We start from the raw sequence: 19,112 nt of genomic DNA, 5'->3' as shown, positions 1-19,112 counted from the left end.
ATGTGTAATATCGGAATGGGAATATGAATAAAAATAGTTTACTGAGTCAAAGGGCTAAATAAAATAAAATCACATTTTGGGCAGTTGCGGGTGGCAGAGCAAACATTAGTGGATGTGGTGCTTAGTGTTACACATGAGTATGGAGCAGGGAGGACTTTAGGCACAGGCAAGTGTAGTCACTAAGGACTCCGATTATCAGACTTACAGGGGGATGATTGTGACATTGATCATAGTTGGCCCCATGGTATTTCATCGTTCAGACCATTCTTGTTGGATTTAATTCAGAAAACCCACCTTTATTCTTCTTCGAGAAGGTAATTCTCATTGTTCACCTGCTCTATGACAGTCCAAGAGATGTCCTCAGGTCTGTGGCCCTTCTCTAAAAAATGGTTGGTTAGTTTTGTGCTGTTTTTTTTTGCATTTTATGGTACTCTTGTGTTCGCCTATTCTGATCTTCACAGCCCTGCTAGTCATACCGACATATTCAAGTTTGCAGGGGCAGGTGATCAAATACACAACATTAAGACTGTTGCAGTTACTGAAGCCTCTCTGTTCCCATTTCGATCCATTATTGAAAGTAAGTGTCTTGCTCTTTTTGGTTAGGCAACACACCTTGCAACCTCCACATGGATAGTGTCCTTGTACAAAATTGGGATTTTTTGGTAAGCTGATTCTTTCTGTCTTTGGTCTGGTATGCACCAGAATATCTTTGACACTTTGCGCTTTCTTGTGGGAAAAAATAGGTTTTGGTATATATAGACCACCACTGTTTAGAATCTTCCAATTTTTTGTGATGATTTTGGTTACCTGATCTGAGCTTGTATTATAAGTGGTGACACAGATGGGTCTATGTTCTTCCTCCTTAGGTGTTTTTTCTTCAAGGAGGCTTTCTCTGCAACTGTTTCTTGCCCTCTTATAAGCCTGATCTATGATTCTGCTAGGGTACCTCCGGGTTTCCAATTTCTTTCGTAGGTCTTTTGACTGTTGTTTGAAATTGCCAATTTCTGTACAGTTCCTGCGAAGACGCAGGAACTGGCCATATGGTAGATAGTCCCGTAAATGTTTCGGGTGGAAGCTCTGATACATGAGCAAACAGTTTCTAGAAGTACTCTTGAAATGGGTAGTTGTCATCAGTCTATCATTTTTTGGAAAGATGTTTAAATCCAGAAATACAAGGTTGCTGTTGGAGGTGACGCTGGTGAATTTTAGAAATTCGTCTTGGAAGTTTAACCAGGTTAGGAACGGTTTTGCCGTCCTTTCATCTCCATCCCAGATGATAAGGATATCATCGATGTATCTTTTCCAAACCCTGATGTTTGGTCTGAAAGGGTTCCTGTGGTTCAATATCTTTGTGACCTCCAATTGGTACACATAGAGACCAGCTATGCTGGGAGCAAATGTGCTCCCCATGCTGGTCCCGTGTTTTTGGAGGTAGAGGGTGCCATTATGCTCGAAGAAATTCTCTTTCAATGCCAGAGAGCAACATTCTGTGACCACATTCCGTGGGGTTTGGTAGTCCCAATCGTCTTCAAATAATACATCTTCGATTATCGCAAGAGTCTCGTTGTGGGGCAGGCTAGTATAAAGGCTCTCTACATCGCAGCTGATTAGAAGCTGTGTGTTCGGGTCAAATGTCAATTCTTCAAGTAGGTTCAACACATCCTTCGTATCCTTTAGATAGGTAGATGTTCTTTGGACAATGGGTCTGAGGAAGGCGTCCGCAAACCTAGATACAGGTTCTAGTACCGACCCAATCCCTGAGACGATCGGTCGCCCCGGGGGGTTCTGCAGATTTTTATGGATCTTCGGTAAGGTGTACAGGTATGGTTTTTTTTTAGTTTTTTTTGACACAGGAAATCTCCTTCTTTTTTGGTGATCCAGTTGTGGGTCAAGGCTTCCTCCACCATTGTTTTGATCTTGATGGTTATATTCTCGGTGGGGTCATTGCAAAGGACCGTGTAATTGCGTTGGTCTTGTAACAGTCTGGTACATTCCCTGTCATATTGTTCTTTGCTCTGTATCACGATGGCTCCCCCCTTGTCTGCTGGTTTTATTACGATATTTGTGTTGTTGCTCAGTTCCCGCAGTGCTTGTCTTTCTTCCTTGGAGATGTTCTGGAAGATTTTTTTGTCTCGTGGGTCGAGTTCATCAAGGTCCAAATCTCCAGTTGCAAGCAAGGGTGGAGACCTCCGCTTGTGAAAAGCATACTGCCGAGGCCTCTACGCAGGTTTCTCGGATCATAGCTGGAGAACAGCACAGAAGGTGCAGCCATGATTCGTGTTTATAATTTCATAACCTGTAACTGCCTCCGTTGTCTTGGTTGGCCGATGTTGGATTGAAGTCCAGGATCAGTAGGCCCAGCAATAGCATATACATGAACTCTCTCTGGGGGTAGCAATGTCATAAAACTCTAATGATCTACATATTCTCTCAACCAATCTGGTTTCCTTACAATCCTACCAAACCTCCCCGTCCTAACTCCCAGTTCTCCTGTTCTCTTTTCGGAAGTTTTAACTCCTCCTGCTCCCATTTGTTATCCACCTGTGGTGGTGTCCCTTGCACTCTCTTCTCCTCTTGGGTTGACATCCGTTGCATCATTGGTTTCCCTAGGCACATTGCTATCATCTGTCCACCACGCTCCAATACTTCTTCCACTTTCCCTGAACTGTACTCCTCCCCTGTTGCAGACAGACAATGCACTCAAGTGTCACACTTTCCCATTGCTCAATAGCGCAGCATTTCAAAGTATTTTAACCACCTTATGCGGTCTTGAAATGTGCTCCGTCCACTTCTTAACACACCCGTCCTCTTAACTCTTATCAAGTCTCCTACCTGCAAACTGACCGGTTTACATCAATGTTTCATATCAAAATACTGCTTGTAAACCTGCTTAGCTTTGGCAATACGTCTCTTCACCACTTCCAATTCACTCTTCTAGTACTTGGCATCCACCCAATGTTATCCTTCATAAAAGCAGTTCTACCTCTCATCAAGTCAAAGGGACTGTGTCCTGTTGAAGTACAAAGCGCTATTCTGAATGCCCACCAAGTCTGAATCAATTTTACCTCCCTCTCCAAAGCATTGATCTTAACTAGCTGTATTGCCCCCTTGATCCCTCTATTAAACCTTTCCACTGCCCCATTTCCAGCTAGGTGGTAAAGTGCAGTAGTACAATGCTTCACCCCATTCCGTCCCAAAAACTTCTCGAATGCCGCAACCACAAATTTTACTCCATTGTCAGTGGTCACATACTCTGGCAATACTTCCCTCAGAAATATTTGATCTAGAAATCTAATCACAGTATTAGTATCCACATGATCAACTACTTCCACCTCTGGTTACTAGAAATAATGTATATTTAAACAAGAAGAATCCTACTCAGGGTGTACACCTTAGGGAATGGGGGACACCCAGTGCTGTGTTTAATACCCCTCACACACCAACAGGCCCCTTGGTGTCATGCTTCATCATCGGGGTCTTTGCACCCCGCTAGAGGGATGCGGCGTGTTACGACCAGCGGCTGCGCGGGAGCACTAGAGTGGTTGACTATGTGTGGTGTGTGTTATGTGCTTGTGCTGGGGTATATGGGAGAATGTGAGTGAAGGGTGTGGTGAGGATTAAAAAGACACCTGGCCAGTAGGTTGTAAGAAAAATTTATTCGAAAGCTCTGGCTGGTGCTATTAAAATAAGTGCAAGGCGAGGTTAGTAGTCTTGATTATGGACTTTACCTCTGGTGTGCGTCAACATGTTTCGGAACTCAGTGTTCCTTCTTCAGGACGGGTGCACAACTTCCCAACCCTACTCACGTGTGTTTTTTAGTAAAAAAAGTTGTTTACTAAATTTTTAGAAAAAAGTGAAAATTATTTACAGTGAGAGACTAGGCTATAGTGTGCCTACAGCGGTTTGTCGGGATCATGCAGTTGCATGTCCTGAAAAAGAAAAGAAAAAAGTTTTTTAAGTTTGGTTACCACTCGGGAATGGCTCAAACAAGTGCAGTCACTTGGAGCCCCAAACGGTTGAATAAACCTGTAAAAGAAACACAGACACAAAGGATACATAAAAGACACACTTTTTGTTACTAATAGTTCTGAACTCATACTCATTTGGACTGTCATGTTCTGCCTTACGAGCATGTCCAGAAAGCCAGGGTAGGTAGGTGGACTCCTAATCTGTAAAAGGTTTGAGAAAAAGGGGGATTTAGTCCTTTCCTCACTATTCTCAGTATGTTCAGTGGATTTTTGTTGTAAAGGAAGTTTCTTTCTTTTCTCATACTCACAAAGTCCGCCAAGGTAGGCCTCTTTCCTCCCGGCTATACTCCGCTGGTAATGTTTAGCGCGCAGGGTTTGTGGTATATATGGGGCCTATGGCGCTCTATGATTCGTTAATTAACGGATGTGATTTTTAAGACCATATATGGAACATCCGTCTTTGTGCCTATCATGATCATTGACCTGTTGGAGGGGGTGACGTGTGTCGATCTGGGCATGTAAAATGGGTTAGTGACTCACTTACTTATCGCGCATGCGCATGTCAGGTTGTCTTGATGGGTTTTGACTGTTATGCGCATGTGTAAAGGGTTGCGTGTGATTTAGGTACACTACTCCTCTGTTTACATAGATCTGGCACGGTTCATGATCTGAGCATCTAGTATGTGACCTGTGAGTATTATTAAAAAGAACCACTTGTACTTGATAAAGTGGGGGGCGGACAAAGGGAGGTGTGAGCACGGCTACCATTATTTTGCGGAATCAGTAGGCAATTTCTGTTACTTCTCCGTTGTTCTATCCGGATAATTGACCCCAAGGAATGTCATCATTCAGGCCGTCCAGATGAGTGCCCAAACGGAAAACCCAGCGCTGTTCTTTTTGAAGTAGGCCATTTTCAGAAGGCAGGCGTTCAATTACAGTCCAGTGCAAGTCATTGACACAGTGTTGTTTGTCCAAAAAATGCGTTGCCATTTTTGTAGTTGTTTTTTTGCATCGCACGTTACTTTTATGTTCTCCAATTCTTACTTTCACTGGTCGGGATGTCATGCCTATATATTCAAGGCCACAGGGGCAGGTAATCATATAGACAACATTTTTTGTGTTGCAGTTCGAGAATTGTCTTTGCTCCCATGAAGTGCCATTTCTGAAGTGTATTTCTTTGCTTTTGCGTGTGAGGTGGCAGCTGCTGCAATCCCCACAGGGGAAATGTCCTTGTACTCCAATGTTGGTTTGTCTGCCCGTGGGGTTTTGGCGAGGTCTTGTGTGGACCAAAATGTCTTTGATATTTCAACCTCTACGGTGTGCATACATCGGTTTTTCAAAGTTTAGCTGGCCACAATTCAATATTCTCCAATGTTTATCGATTACTTTCGACACTTCATTTGACAGGGTCGAGTATGTTGTGACGCATATTGGTCTTTTCTCTCCTTCCTTTGACTTAGGGTTGTCTTCTAGGAGTGCTTCCCTGTGATTATTCTTTGCCCTCTTCAATGCCTTGTTTATTGTTTTCACTGGGTATTGCCTCTGTATCAATTTCTTCTTGAGGTCCTTTGCCTGGTTGTTGAACTCGTTCAGTTCCGTACAGTTCCGTCTGAGGCGTAAGAACTGCCCATAGGGCAGGTTCTCCCTTAGGTGCCTGGGGTGGAAACTGTCGTATCTCAGTAGGCAATTCCTCGAGGTGGGTTTGAAGTGAGTTCGACTTTTCAATCTACCTCCCTCGCTGTATATGTTCAGGTCCAGGAATACCATGCTGGTGTTTGATATTGTGCTCGTGAATTTTAGAAATCGATTTTGATCATTCAGCCATGTTACGAACTCTTGGGCACTCTCCATATTCCCATCCCAGATCATAAAGATATCGTCAATGTACCTTTTCCATGTGTTGATCTGGGAATGGTATGGATTGTCGATGTTAAGGATTTTTGTATGTTCAAGATGGTGTACATACAGGCCAGCCAGACTCGGCGCAAAGGTGCTGCCCATGCTTGTCCCATGGGTTTGTAGGTATAGCGTTTGGTCATATTGGAAAAAGTTCTCTTGTAAGGCTATGGAGATGCATTCCATGACCAAATTGCGTGGGGTCTGATATTTCCATCTCTCGCTGAAAAGTACTTCTTCAATGATTTGTAATGTTTCGTCATGCGGGAGGCTTGTGTACAGGCTCTCTACATCGAGGCTTAGTAGTAACTGTCTAGCCGGGTCGAATTGTTTGTCTTCGAGGAGTTGTAATACGGCTTTGGTGTCCTTGAGGTAGGTGCTGGTGGATTGAACCAGAGGGCGCAAGAATGCGTCAGCAAACTTAGATAGTGGTTCGAGAATCGACCCTATCCCGGAGACGATAGGTCTCCCCGGTGGATTGCTGATGTTCTTGTGAATTTTGGGTATGCAGTAAAAGTACGGTATCTTCGGTGATGGTTGTTGTAGGAAGTCTGCCTCTTTCTTACTAAGCCAGTTATGGGTTAGACCTTCCTCTACCATACCTCCGATCTTTATCCGTAGTCTCTCCGTAGGGTCTTCTTGGAGGATTCTGTAATTGCGCTCGTCAGCTAATAGACGCTTGCATTCTGTGTCATAGGTCTCAAGGGTTTGTAGGACAATGGCTCCCCCTTTGTCCGCTGGTTTTATTATCAGTTCGTTGTTACTTGTTAATTCCCTCAGGGCTCGATGTTCTTCACCGCTGGTGTTGTGAAAAGTGCTCCGGTCATTGTGATTCATCTGATTCACCTCCGTAATGACTGCTTTTTCAAATGTTAGTATTTCCACCGGTATCGCTGAGTCTGGTGGGCTAAACGTTGATTTTAACCTCAAACCGGTGTCTGTGTTGTCCTCCGGTGGTGGTTTATCCTTGAAAAAGGCTTGGAGCTTCAGTTTCCGAAAGAACTCCTGTAGTTCCATGTTCAGTTTGAATAAGTCCGGTTTGTGGGTAGGTACGAACCCCAAACCCTTGTTTAACACACTCTCTTGTGTTGTTGTCAGACTCAACGGTGTTAAGTTGACTATTAGGTTCCTCTCTTGCTTGTCGATGGCTGGTTGGGGAGGGACCCGGTCATGCTCCTGGTTGTTCGTGTGTTGGGCTGTTCCTGGTCCTGCCATGCCACGTTGTTGCCTTTCCGGTTTCTCCCTCGGGATATTTGGCGTGTGCCTAAAAAAGGCTGCTGTTGACCTCCGAAAGCCTGTTGTTGGCCGTAGAAACCCTCATTGTATTCTTGGTTCCACTGTGGGTAGTTCATTGCCATTGGAGTTGGTCCAAACTGGTAGGGGTTGAATTGAGGGTGGCCCATATATTGTGGATACTGGTTTTGAGGCTGGTAACCTCTCCATCCCCTTTGCTTTGGGAATTGTTGTCTGCGTTGTCTCCATCCCCCTCGTCTTTGTCTTGATCCTTTGTTGCCACTTGAGCTTGATCCTGACGAGCTGTTATCTGAGACGTCGCTATCAGCATCACTGTTAGTATTCCTGGAGACATAGTCCGCTTTGGTATACGGATATGCGGTCTCTGGAGTGAATTTAGCTACATCTTTTGCCAATTTGTTTGTTTTGCTTTGTTTCAAAGTGCACTCGAATTCTGTCATCTGCTGGTTCAGTTCCTCCAGTCTGGTTTTTAGTTCATCTGTACTTATGTATGTGTTGAGTTGGACCTCAATTTTATTGATTTCAATTTTCAGTTCATGTGTTATCCTTGCAGCAGTTTTTACTATAAGTACCAACCAGTCTCTCGAGCAGTGCCAGGAAATCAGCGACCATTCTTTTTTAAAGACCATGTCGTTCTGAAAAATAAAGGGCTCATTTTTCACAATTAGTCCTGGTGGGGCCATTTTGTTGCGCAGGTACTCGGTCATGAAAAGGCCATGCAGGGCAGCTTTTATTTGGCTGCGTCTCAAGTTCAACAGTTCATTCCAGTCGTTGGTGTTTGGACCAGTTTCTTGGTTGCTCAAACCCTCGAAGAGGTTAGAGTCTGATAGGATTTTGTCAATTTCATCCTCAGGAAAGGTAAGGCCATGCTCGTCCTCCATTTGCGAGATAGGAGTTGGACCGCTGGCTTCTATTGAATACGGTGTGTGTCTTTTATGTGTGTGTCTCAGTGTAATCGGAGTAAAAAGGACTCCCGCAGCTCTGCGCTGCCTAGAACAACAAGTATCAACAGAGGGAGGTAGAGTATGGAGATAGGATTCTCACTCCACGGGCACTGATATTTAAACAAGAAGAATCCTACTCAGGGTGTACACCTTAGGGAATGGGGGACACCCAGTGCTGTGTTTAATACCCCTCACACACCAACAGGCCCCTTGGTGTCATGCTTCATCATCGGGGTCTTCGCACCCCGCTAGAGGGATGCGGCGTGCTACGACCAGCGGCTGCGCGGGAGCACTAGAGTGGTTGACTATGTGTGGTGTGTGTTATGTGCTTGTGCTGGGGTATATGGGAGAATGTGAGTGAAGGGTGTGGTGAGGATTAAAAAGACACCTGGCCAGTAGGTTGTAAGAAAAATTTATTCGAAAGCTCTGGCTGGTGCTATTAAAATAAGTGCAAGGCGAGGTTAGTAGTCTTGATTATGGACTTTACCTCTGGTGTGCGTCAACATGTTTCGGAACTCAGTGTTCCTTCTTCAGGACGGGTGCACAACTTCCCAACCCTACTCACGTGTGTTTTTTAGTAAAAAAAGTTGTTTACTAAATTTTTAGAAAAAAGTGAAAATTATTTACAGTGAGAGACTAGGCTATAGTGTGCCTACAGCGGTTTGTCGGGATCATGCAGTTGCATGTCCTGAAAAAGAAAAGAAAAAAGTTTTTTAAGTTTGGTTACCACTCGGGAATGGCTCAAACAAGTGCAGTCACTTGGAGCCCCAAACGGTTGAATAAACCTGTAAAAGAAACACAGACACAAAGGATACATAAAAGACACACTTTTTGTTACTAATAGTTCTGAACTCATACTCATTTGGACTGTCATGTTCTGCCTTACGAGCATGTCCAGAAAGCCAGGGTAGGTAGGTGGACTCCTAATCTGTAAAAGGTTTGAGAAAAAGGGGGATTTAGTCCTTTCCTCACTATTCTCAGTATGTTCAGTGGATTTTTGTTGTAAAGGAAGTTTCTTTCTTTTCTCATACTCACAAAGTCCGCCAAGGTAGGCCTCTTTCCTCCCGGCCTACCTTGGCGGACTTTGTGAGTATGAGAAAAGAAAGAAACTTCCTTTACAACAAAAATCCACTGAACATACTGAGAATAGTGAGGAAAGGACTAAATCCCCCTTTTGTGTCTGTGTTTCTTTTACAGGTTTATTCAACCGTTTGGGGCTCCAAGTGACTGCACTTGTTTGAGCCATTCCCGAGTGGTAACCAAACTTAAAAAACTTTTTTCTTTTCTTTTTCAGGACATGCAACTGCATGATCCCGACAAACCGCTGTAGGCACACTATAGCCTAGTCTCTCACTGTAAATAATTTTCACTTTTTTCTAAAAATTTAGTAAACAACTTTTTTTACTAAAAAACACACGTGAGTAGGGTTGGGAAGTTGTGCACCCGTCCTGAAGAAGGAACACTGAGTTCCGAAACATGTTGACGCACACCAGAGGTAAAGTCCATAATCAAGACTACTAACCTCGCCTTGCACTTATTTTAATAGCACCAGCCAGAGCTTTCGAATACATTTTTCTTACAACCTACTGGCCAGGTGTCTTTTTAATCCTCACCACACCCTTCACTCACATTCTCCCATATACCCCAGCACAAGCACATAACACACACCACACATAGTCAACCACTCTAGTGCTCCCGCGCAGCCGCTGGTCGTAGCACGCCGCATCCCTCTAGCGGGGTGCGAAGACCCCGATGATGAAGCATGACACCAAGGGGCCTGTTGGTGTGTGAGGGGTATTAAACACAGCACTGGGTGTCCCCCATTCCCTAAGGTGTACACCCTGAGTAGGATTCTTCTTGTTTAAATATCAGTGCCCGTGGAGTGAGAATCCTATCTCCATACTCTACCTCCCTCTGTTGATACTTGTTGTACTAGAAATAATGGTCAACCGCCGCCACTAGATATTTCTGAAAATCTCCCTCCCAATTAGGACCTGTAATGTCCAACCCTAGTTTCTCCCATGGGATTCCCGGAACACTAATCTGACACAAAGGTGTTTGTAGTGTGATTTGGCTTTTATCCGCATTCTCACACAAAATGCACTCCAGGGCTTTCCTCTCAATGGCCAACCCCATTCTGGGACACCACTATAGCTCTATAACAAGTTGTCTTTTACAATTACTGTTTTATGCCACTCTTTTTGTAAAGTTTGTAGGGCTCGACCTCTGTCAATGCGCTTGCGCATTGCAGATGTCGAGACATATTGGAGCTTAACCATCTTAACCATGTGCCCGTGAAAAGCAAGCTCAATGCGCAAGCGCATTGGCAAAAAGCGCGTGCACATCAAAGCCACCAGCCTCCCTCCCACAGAGATCTCAAGCTTCCCCCAGCGTGCGCTCAGCCTCAGACCGGCATTTCTCCTCCCCTAATTATTCACTGCATGGCCGGCCGGCACATCAAAGGCTGCTGCTCCCCGTGCGTCTCCTCACCCTTACTCTCCCCTATTCTTCCCTCCTTGTTTTGTTTTTAGCAAACTGTCCAGATATTTTTAGAGGAAAACCTGCTTTCTTTACAAGAATGAATGTTTAAAAGAAGCAAAACATTTTGCTGCATGTGTATATGTACATATATATATTGTAAATATGCTCTTTTGTACGAAGATATATATGTATTCATACTGTTTTTACCTATATTGCCCTGCAAGAGATGCAAGCAGTTTCACAATTATGGCAAGCCAAATAAACCTCTTTTTTTTAAAGTACCATGTGTTTAATGTCTGCCCTCCCTTTGCTCTCATCCATTTCATTCAGTGAACAGTTGCCATATTTATCTGTAGCAAATGGTGATAAACTGGGGTAAAGTAAGAGACGAAAGCCGTTCACAGCCAAATGGTAGCCGTGAACACCAGGCAAGAACCTTCAGTTAATTATACACCTATGTAACCTGCCCTGCTTCCAAACCAGACTAACCCGCTGCAATGTTTTGCTGGTGAGATACTCAACAAAACGTGTTCAGTTTTTTCCCAGCTCTTCAAAATCCGCTTCTTGGTGCACACATACAATCCACACATTGGTTATGCATGCCTCTGTTCCGATGCCATCACACTGCTGTGTCAACATGGACCAACAAACAATGCCTCCGCATAGATGACAGAGTAGGGATACCGGTGGTAATACTCGGTGTGCTCATACTTGCGCTGGGTTTGGAACGTAGTATGGCTGCAGTAAGAGGACACCCTGTCCACGCTTTCACCGGCTTCCCCAGTGTGCGCAGTGCGCGCTGGCCTCACTTCTCCTCCCCCCTAACTGCTTGGCGGCCGTGAGGTACATCAAAGGGTTCGGCTTCCCGCCCCCTGCTTCACGGACGCTTCACAGGCCACCAGCCTGCCCAATATTTTTATTTTGCAAAGCTCTGTCTTGTTTACTACGTTTCCTTGCGTGCATGGACCGTCCAGCAGAACACGACTTTCTGTGGTGGTTGGTGTCCAGTTTGTGCTTCCATTTGACCTTAGCAATATGAAAAAATCCTGCTTATTTGTTTGCAAGGCAAACACGCATGCTCCTACGCGTTCTTAAAGATGCTACAAAAACACAGTCCCTTTTTTAAAAAAAAGTCTCTACTGTGCTATATTTTACTTTGTACATCTTGCTAGTTCATCCCTTGAACACCACTTTTCATCGCCTAACTCCTGTTCAAAACACTCTTCTTCGACGGTACAGCTTAACTTTACTGATTCAGTCTCTTCTGCAAATTGGCCCTTCTTCCAGATTCCGTAACATGTTGATGTGTTCTGGGATATTTCCTAAGGAAGCTGGAACAACACGTCCAACGTCTCTAAATTAATACTAAACATTCCCCATAAAAAAAGAGACCAGTTGGCTTTGCCAAAGCTTAACTGCGCCATGGGTCCATCTTGTTAAACATTGGTACTTCGTGCAAATGTTTTAATTAACTGTGCACTTCAAGCACCACTGCATACAGTAGCCCACCATCCCCAAAAGAGTGCGTCCTTGGGAAATAGTATCCAGACCGGGATAGCTTACTTACAGCCTCACTGTGGTCAGATATTAAATACTTGGAGTAGACAACATGAATCAGACTTGCTTTGCGACATGGAGTCCGAAGCACCCATTTAAGATTCTACTGCTGGAGAAGTCTTGTCCATGTTAATTGGGACACCAAGGAACTACAGCCAAAAGGGAACTGGCTGTTGGGATATATATAGGAATGGAGAATAAAGCAGAACATAAATTGGCATCAGTGTACTATGACACTTTAGCTGGAATGCGTGACAAAAAAGTAGCTGAGTTTTGCACATCAGCGAAATTCTACTACACAACAACATTTATAGCATGCAGGTCTTGTACACTTAAGTAGGTATTTTACCCGAATATTTGGTAGGCTGAATGGATGTGTTGCGGATTCTTACAGTGGGTACAGAAACCTTTTGCTTCAACATAGCTGCAGTCTCAGGATGCCGAGGGCATTGTGGTATGGAGGGAGTTTATTCATTTTGTTCAGCTGGATTTTGACTGGTTCAGCAGTTGCTAGCATGTTTAGACAACAAAAGGACAGGACTTAATTCAAAATATCAGTCATAGTTAAGATGGGGCATTCATAGTATCATGAGAGTCAGATAAATGGTAGTTTTCACACTGCATGACTAAAGCAGCATTTTTATTTTAAATGGCACTTTCAACTAGACCCCTTCACTGATCTAGAATACAATACATTTCAATTTAGACGGAGACTTCCTATTAATAGAGAGGTAAGACTCAAGAGGGCATGCAAGTCTGTGATTGCATCTAAAGAAATGGATACAAGACAATTAATACAGCGATCAGCATGAGCGTTGGAAATGTCCACTGCAACATGTGTTTTGCTTGAGAGAAGAGGAGCAGGACATTCAAAGGTTTTTAGGACTGAATGGCCAGCACCTGTATCTGGTAGATATGTGGTTGGCTTTCTATTACGGATATTTTATACCTATGGTCCTGACCTATAGGAATCAAAGCATTTCTACAGAATAGCTAGCTATCTTTTGGCTGTCCTAAAACATTGAATATTGATTCAGTGTAGAAGGAGTGACATTGGATCATTATAACTGATCATATGAACTATTGGGTAGGTTCAGGCACTCTCGCTTCCAGTCCCCTAGTTGATCACAAGTTAAACATGAAACGTTACCAGGCGGACTGTGACTGATTCCCCAGTTGCTGCCTCCCTGTCCACCATACCCTTCATGCTCACCCTGTCTTCTTACTCTTCTCTGGCTGTTCCCTTATGACCATTTGTTGGAACAGTTGCCTTTTTAATGGGATCAGTTTAGTCCGTAGATTCACTCTTACATTCTTGTAACACAGTGCAGTCATTTGCTTCACACACCAATTCATAGAACTATTAGTTTTTGCCAACATATTGTTCTTGAAACTTTGAAAACTGCCCTTGAACAAAAGCAGCTCCCACTATTTCTTGAGACAACTCAACAACATTTATTCAGAAGAACAATCAATAACATCTTTGAAACAATCAAGGACATTTGCATGAGCTTCCCCCACGACTTTCTTACGATTATTAATGGTGGTCCTCATATCAATTTCTTTTAACGGGACACCCTTCAATAACAGCATTGAACGAAGAAGCTCTGGCAGCAATTAAAAGGTTCAGCATTTGCAGGTGGTTGCAGTGGCGAATTGGCTTTGATTACCAGACTTTTATTTACCTTTCTTGGCATAATAGCATATAACAATTGATTAACATCTGCTTAGTTAGGATTGTAACATTCGAAAACAGTTCTGAATTCCCCTTTGAATTTCCTGGGAATATGTTTGGGGATTAAGGAGTGATATTCAGTAAGTCCGATAGGGACCAAGTGACATGAATGGTGAGACAACACACTTGTCCAGGGCGAGGGTATTCTTACTAGGATAAAAGAGCATCAGGTTGTGTGTGCAAAAGGTGACTGGGATACTAGGTAAAGGGGCCTAACTTTCAGGCCAGTCCACATGCTCAGGGTCACTAGCTCTTTGTCTTGCAATCCCCCTTTAAATATCCCAGGTAATAATCAGACTGTGTGCCTAACTGCTCCAAACTAGCGTTTCAAATAAGTGTGAAGAGGACGAAGTTTGTATAAAATGTGGTGTCGTCGTGTCAGCCTCTCACCTTGCTTTAGCAGTTGTGGTGCCATTAAATGTGTCGCCGCTTGCCGCTCTGCCACTCACACGGTTTCTGCCTAGGCCCTTCCACATAACCATCTGACTGTGGTGCTGCACAGTCTTTCAGTACAATTGGCTGTGGACTCCCAGCATCACCTGCCAGAACTGGAGATACCACTATCACAATAGCACTCAAGTGAGTTTAAGAAAAATAGTCAATTTGTTTCTTTTATGTTAGTTTGTGTTTGACATGAAGTCATATATGAAGGCTTGGTCCTCCTTCGTGTTTGCTCATGATCACTCATTTTCACATTTTGCCTTTTTCCTTTCCAACATCCGATCCCACTCTGTCTTCATTTTGCATCTGTGAGGCAGTGTCCTCATTTTGCCTCTCTGAGGCGCCCTGTTACTTTGATCACAGTGTCCTCTTCTGCATTATAACTATTGTATTTGTTGTGATGCTTTTTTTCCTTGTACTTTGGGGATACTGACACTTTTTGACTTCCTGAAAATCATTAATTCTGTCATATTTGTGGTGCGAACAAGAACATTTACAATCTCCACAAAACAACTGATGAAATACTGATGTCATGCCCAAGCCTCTGTCTAAGCTCTTTAAAATACAAATGTATAAAAATGTGTCTGTTTTTAGGGGCAAAGGGGAACCTGTCACAGAGCTGAGTTGGAATTCCTGCCGACAGCTTCTGTACCAATCTGTGGCCACAGGTTTGGCTCATGCTGGGTTTGACTCTGCCAATGAGAGTGTCCTGGAAACCCTGACGGACGTCGCTCACGAGTACTGCTTGAAGTTTACCAAGCTGCTGAGATTTACAGTGGACCGGGAAGCCAGGCTGGGGCAAACTCCATTCCCCGATGTGATGGAGCAGGTTTTCCATGAGATGGGAATTGGCAGTGTGCTCACCTTGCAGAAGTTCTGGCAGCAGCGCATCAAAGACTATCACAGCTACATGCTACAGGTAAGACCACAAACCTGATTGGCTGCTGCGATGAATACTGATGATGCTAGTATCCCCCTTTAAAGCAAGTGCTGGAGTTTCTAAATCAGTAGAGTTCCGTTAGCCTACCTATTTATCATTTGCATTAAAATATGTGCCTCTTTAACCAACGTTTACAGTCAAGTTGTTGTTTTTGACCAGAGGGTGTTATATTATCCTTATTGAGCATAGAGTTGGTGACTAGGGGCCTGATTTAGATCTTGGGGGACAGGTTACTACGTCCCAACAGTGACTGATATCCCGTCCACAGAAATATAAATCCCATAAGATATAATGGAATTTATATTTCGATGGACAGGATATCAGTCACTGTTGTGATGGAGTAACCCATCCCCCAAGATCTAAATCCAGCCATAATTTGTCACTATTGTTCCAGTGATAAACTGTGCACAGGATATTCATTTGCACGTTATAAGGGAGTAAAATTCACAATTAAATCTTTCTCAACATATTGCAGGGCAAAAGTGAAACTAACTTGTAATGCATACATTCCCCCTCAATGCCCAGAGGTTTTCGTACACACTATACCTAGTGAAAGTAGAGTCAAGACATTCCCTATTGACCGGGTACAGGTCATTATCTGTTCTGTTCCTAAGCTCACAATCACAAAAGCTTCTTGGTGCTAAACGTAATATCCCAGCTTCACAGAAATAAAAACAAATGAGAACTTTATTAACAAGGTGGAAAACAACCGCTTTGAATAGTAAGGTTTTTATTTCTTTTTTTTCAACCTAATCATAGAGGGTTGGGTTAATAGGTCTACTGGTAACACATTTCATTCTATAGCAGCTGCATATGAAAAGGAGGAAGTGCAAACTTTTGGAACATCCAAAAGAAACTTGCCCCCATGTCAAACATTTCCAGAAGGGGCATGGATGTTGATTTTCTTGGAAAGAAAGATGGAGCATGGGCATTCACAATCTTATGAAGAATAACCAGAGTTTTAAATTAGATCCTTTGAGCCATGGTAACCAATGGAACTGGAAAAGGTTTGGGGTGATATGATCCTCAATCAGTTCCAAGTGCTTAGCACATAGGCCTTAGCGGGGTTCAATTTTAGATAATTAGTGGCCATCAATGCTAAATAAAACACAACGCTTTAGGAATATTAGTGGAGGGACTTGAATGCGTGGGTATATTTAATTGAGCCTAATCAGGGTTTGCCTGTTGTGTGTGCTTATAGCATTGGACACCCATGTTAAATGGCTCATCAGCTAAGAAGGGCCGCATACAGGTTAAATAGAAGGGGACACAGTTTAGAACCTTGTAGTACTTAACATTTTGACGGTATTTGCTAAGAAATAAGTAAACTGAAAGATAACCATTTGCTGTCAACTGATGAGGAATGATTCTAACTCCAAAATAGCGGAATCTTGAAGCCTAAATAATTTTGCTCTGGCAAGAAGTGTGGAATGATCTTTGGTGTTGAATGCAATGATCTACCAAAATTTCAGGATCTTCAAGAACTGAAGTTATCGCACGTGTGGTGCTCTGGACAGGCCTAAAACAAGTTTGAAAATACTCAGTTTATCTGACTCTTCAAAAGACTGAGGTTGATGAAAAGCAAGTAGTTTTCTGTCATTTTGTCTAAGTAAGGAAGTAGTTTCCCAAAGAATCGGGGGGGGGGGGCAAAGGAGGCTTCTTTAATAAAGGTATAACCGTAGCCACTTTGAAGCATCTGTGACCTAGCATTGAGCAAAGAATTGATTTAAAAAATAAATAAATAAAATAATAAATTGGGCGTGCAAAAGTCAAGCATGATAATTTCCAGGACCAGTAGCCCTGGTCCTCCCCCATCCTTCCGCTACCCTGCTGCGACTCTCCATGCTCCCAACCTTTCTGCCGCCTCTTCATCGCAACACCACACAGAAGGAGTGTTCTCCTGCACTTCCTGTAAGTTTTTATGCACTTACCCATACCCAGCACTCACCGCACCTATACTGATAGCAACTAACACTCCACCCTCGTACTTGTGCAGTTCTGTAACCACCCACACAACACTCTGCACTCGCATGTATGCTCCTTAAGACCCGCTCACTCACCAAACATGCCTTCAAAATCTGGGACCTGGTCACGACAATGCCTTGGAACTACTTTTCTTCACAGAAACCTGGCAAAACCTTTTATCGTCACCTGACATTGCCACAGACATTTCACCTCCACCTCCTAAACCCCAATGCATCCCTGTCCCCCGTCACGCATGACAGGACTGACTTCACAAGCCCAGAGTTGGAATCGCCATCATCCACGACAACACCATCCGATGCACCACCTCCAAGGACATTTCATCCTCCAACATGGAACACCTATTGCTCAAGTTCTACCTCACAGAGAACTTTACGCTAAGGTGCACTCCACTCTACAGAACACCGGGACAGCGAATCAACGTCACCGTTACTATCACAGATTTGTTGCACAACTTGCCCTTGACACTAGCAATTACTCCTACTCAATGGCCTGAACTTCAGGATCATCAACTGCAAACTCAACATGACAACCTGAAGTCAACACCGGCTCTGTCTCATGCTTCCATACCCTAAAGATTGCGAGGAAGATTTTTAAACTGCTTCCAATCAGCACTCGGAAAATTGTAACACACACCCTGGAGTAACAAGCAAGCTGGACTACAGCCACACCTTCTATGCCTGGTACAACAGAAAACTCACCAGAAGGCTGCAACCATTCAGACCTGTGTGTCCAGAATCGCTCTCAGCCTTCCACACCACCCTCTCATAAAAAAAAACCCTGAAAGAGTTCTACTGGCTCCCCATACACAAACTAGCACAATACAAACTTATCAAGCACACTTTCAAGGAACTTCATAACACTGGCCGAGCATACCTCAATAAATCGCATTTACTTTCACCGACCTTCAAGGCTCCGCGGCTCGTCCGGACTCCTGTTTACACACATCCCACGCTTTGTCATTCCACTAAGCCCTAAGATTTCTCTAGACTCTCACCCGCTCAGCACCAGGATTCTCTCCCATGTGCTCTACAATGTGCTCTACAAATTTTCATAACATAACATTACAAATTGGAGATTATGTGATTGGCTAGTTGCTTCATAATTTTGGTGGGGAATTTGTTGATAGGAAAGCCCTTGGTTTGTGCAATATGGATTAGTGACCTGAAATCTGTTTCCGTCAAAGGTCTGAAAACAAAAACTTCTTTTGAACAGGCTCTGTGCACAAGTTGGAGGAGGTAGTCAAGAAGTAGAGTTCGGTATTATTATAATTTCTGATTCTGTTGACTTGGGGCATGAAGTGACAGTATTTCGCACATGAACTGAGGAGAGTCACGATTCTTTATTAACTGAAGGAAGGATAGTGCCGTAATAACAAGGAAAAATGTCCCCATACATAATAGGTGAATCAATAATTTGGTATGTGTATTATTCACATTTTGCTAAGCAAATGCGTTGTTTATATTTACTGCTTGAAGATTTAGCTGTTAGCGTTGCAATCCTATTTGGAACACCAAAGTCTGAAAATATTTTAGGTTGAATGAAGCCAGCTAATTATTGAACCATGGATTGGGTTTGTGTGTTTGATTAGTTGAGTAATAAACTGTCTTAGTAGGTAAGTTAGTAGTTTCTTCTGTAAAACAAATAAAAGGTGTTGACGTCACTATGAAAATTAGAAAATTGCCATAAAGGAGTGGGAAAGGTTGTGTGCCGAGTTTCTTCTGAGGGGAAGCGATTCCAATCTCTCCAAGGCATTTTTCCCCATTTCATAACAAGTGGTTTCCCTAGATCTACCGTGAAATGAAATGCTAAGTGATGTGACCATGGTGAAAGAATATAGTCATTGATGGAACACGACAGATTGGAGTAAATAAAGATAGCATCTAACAAGCTACCTAGATTATAATTGGGCT

The 19,112-nt window shown here is 43.4% G+C and overlaps 1 protein-coding gene across 2 annotated transcripts in view; it reads left to right on the top strand.

Annotated features, from left to right (window-relative positions):
• The window catches only part of SUPT7L (SPT7 like, STAGA complex subunit gamma), a 117,253-nt gene that overhangs the window by 47,599 nt on the left and 50,542 nt on the right, over window positions 1–19,112 (top strand). For both annotated transcript variants that reach the window (XM_086926090.1, XM_086926089.1), the window contains exon 3: window positions 14,871–15,195. In XM_086926090.1, the coding sequence (XP_086782216.1) occupies window positions 14,871–15,195 (325 nt within the window). The remainder of the gene's footprint in view (window positions 1–14,870; window positions 15,196–19,112) is intronic.

Source organism: Lissotriton vulgaris, chromosome 6 (genome assembly GCF_964263255.1).
Source record: "Lissotriton vulgaris chromosome 6, aLisVul1.2, whole genome shotgun sequence".
In the NCBI taxonomy this organism is placed as follows: Eukaryota; Metazoa; Chordata; class Amphibia; order Caudata; family Salamandridae; genus Lissotriton; species Lissotriton vulgaris.
The sequence above is the reverse complement of the archived record's forward strand: the minus strand, read 5'-3'. Positions and strand labels throughout refer to the sequence as shown.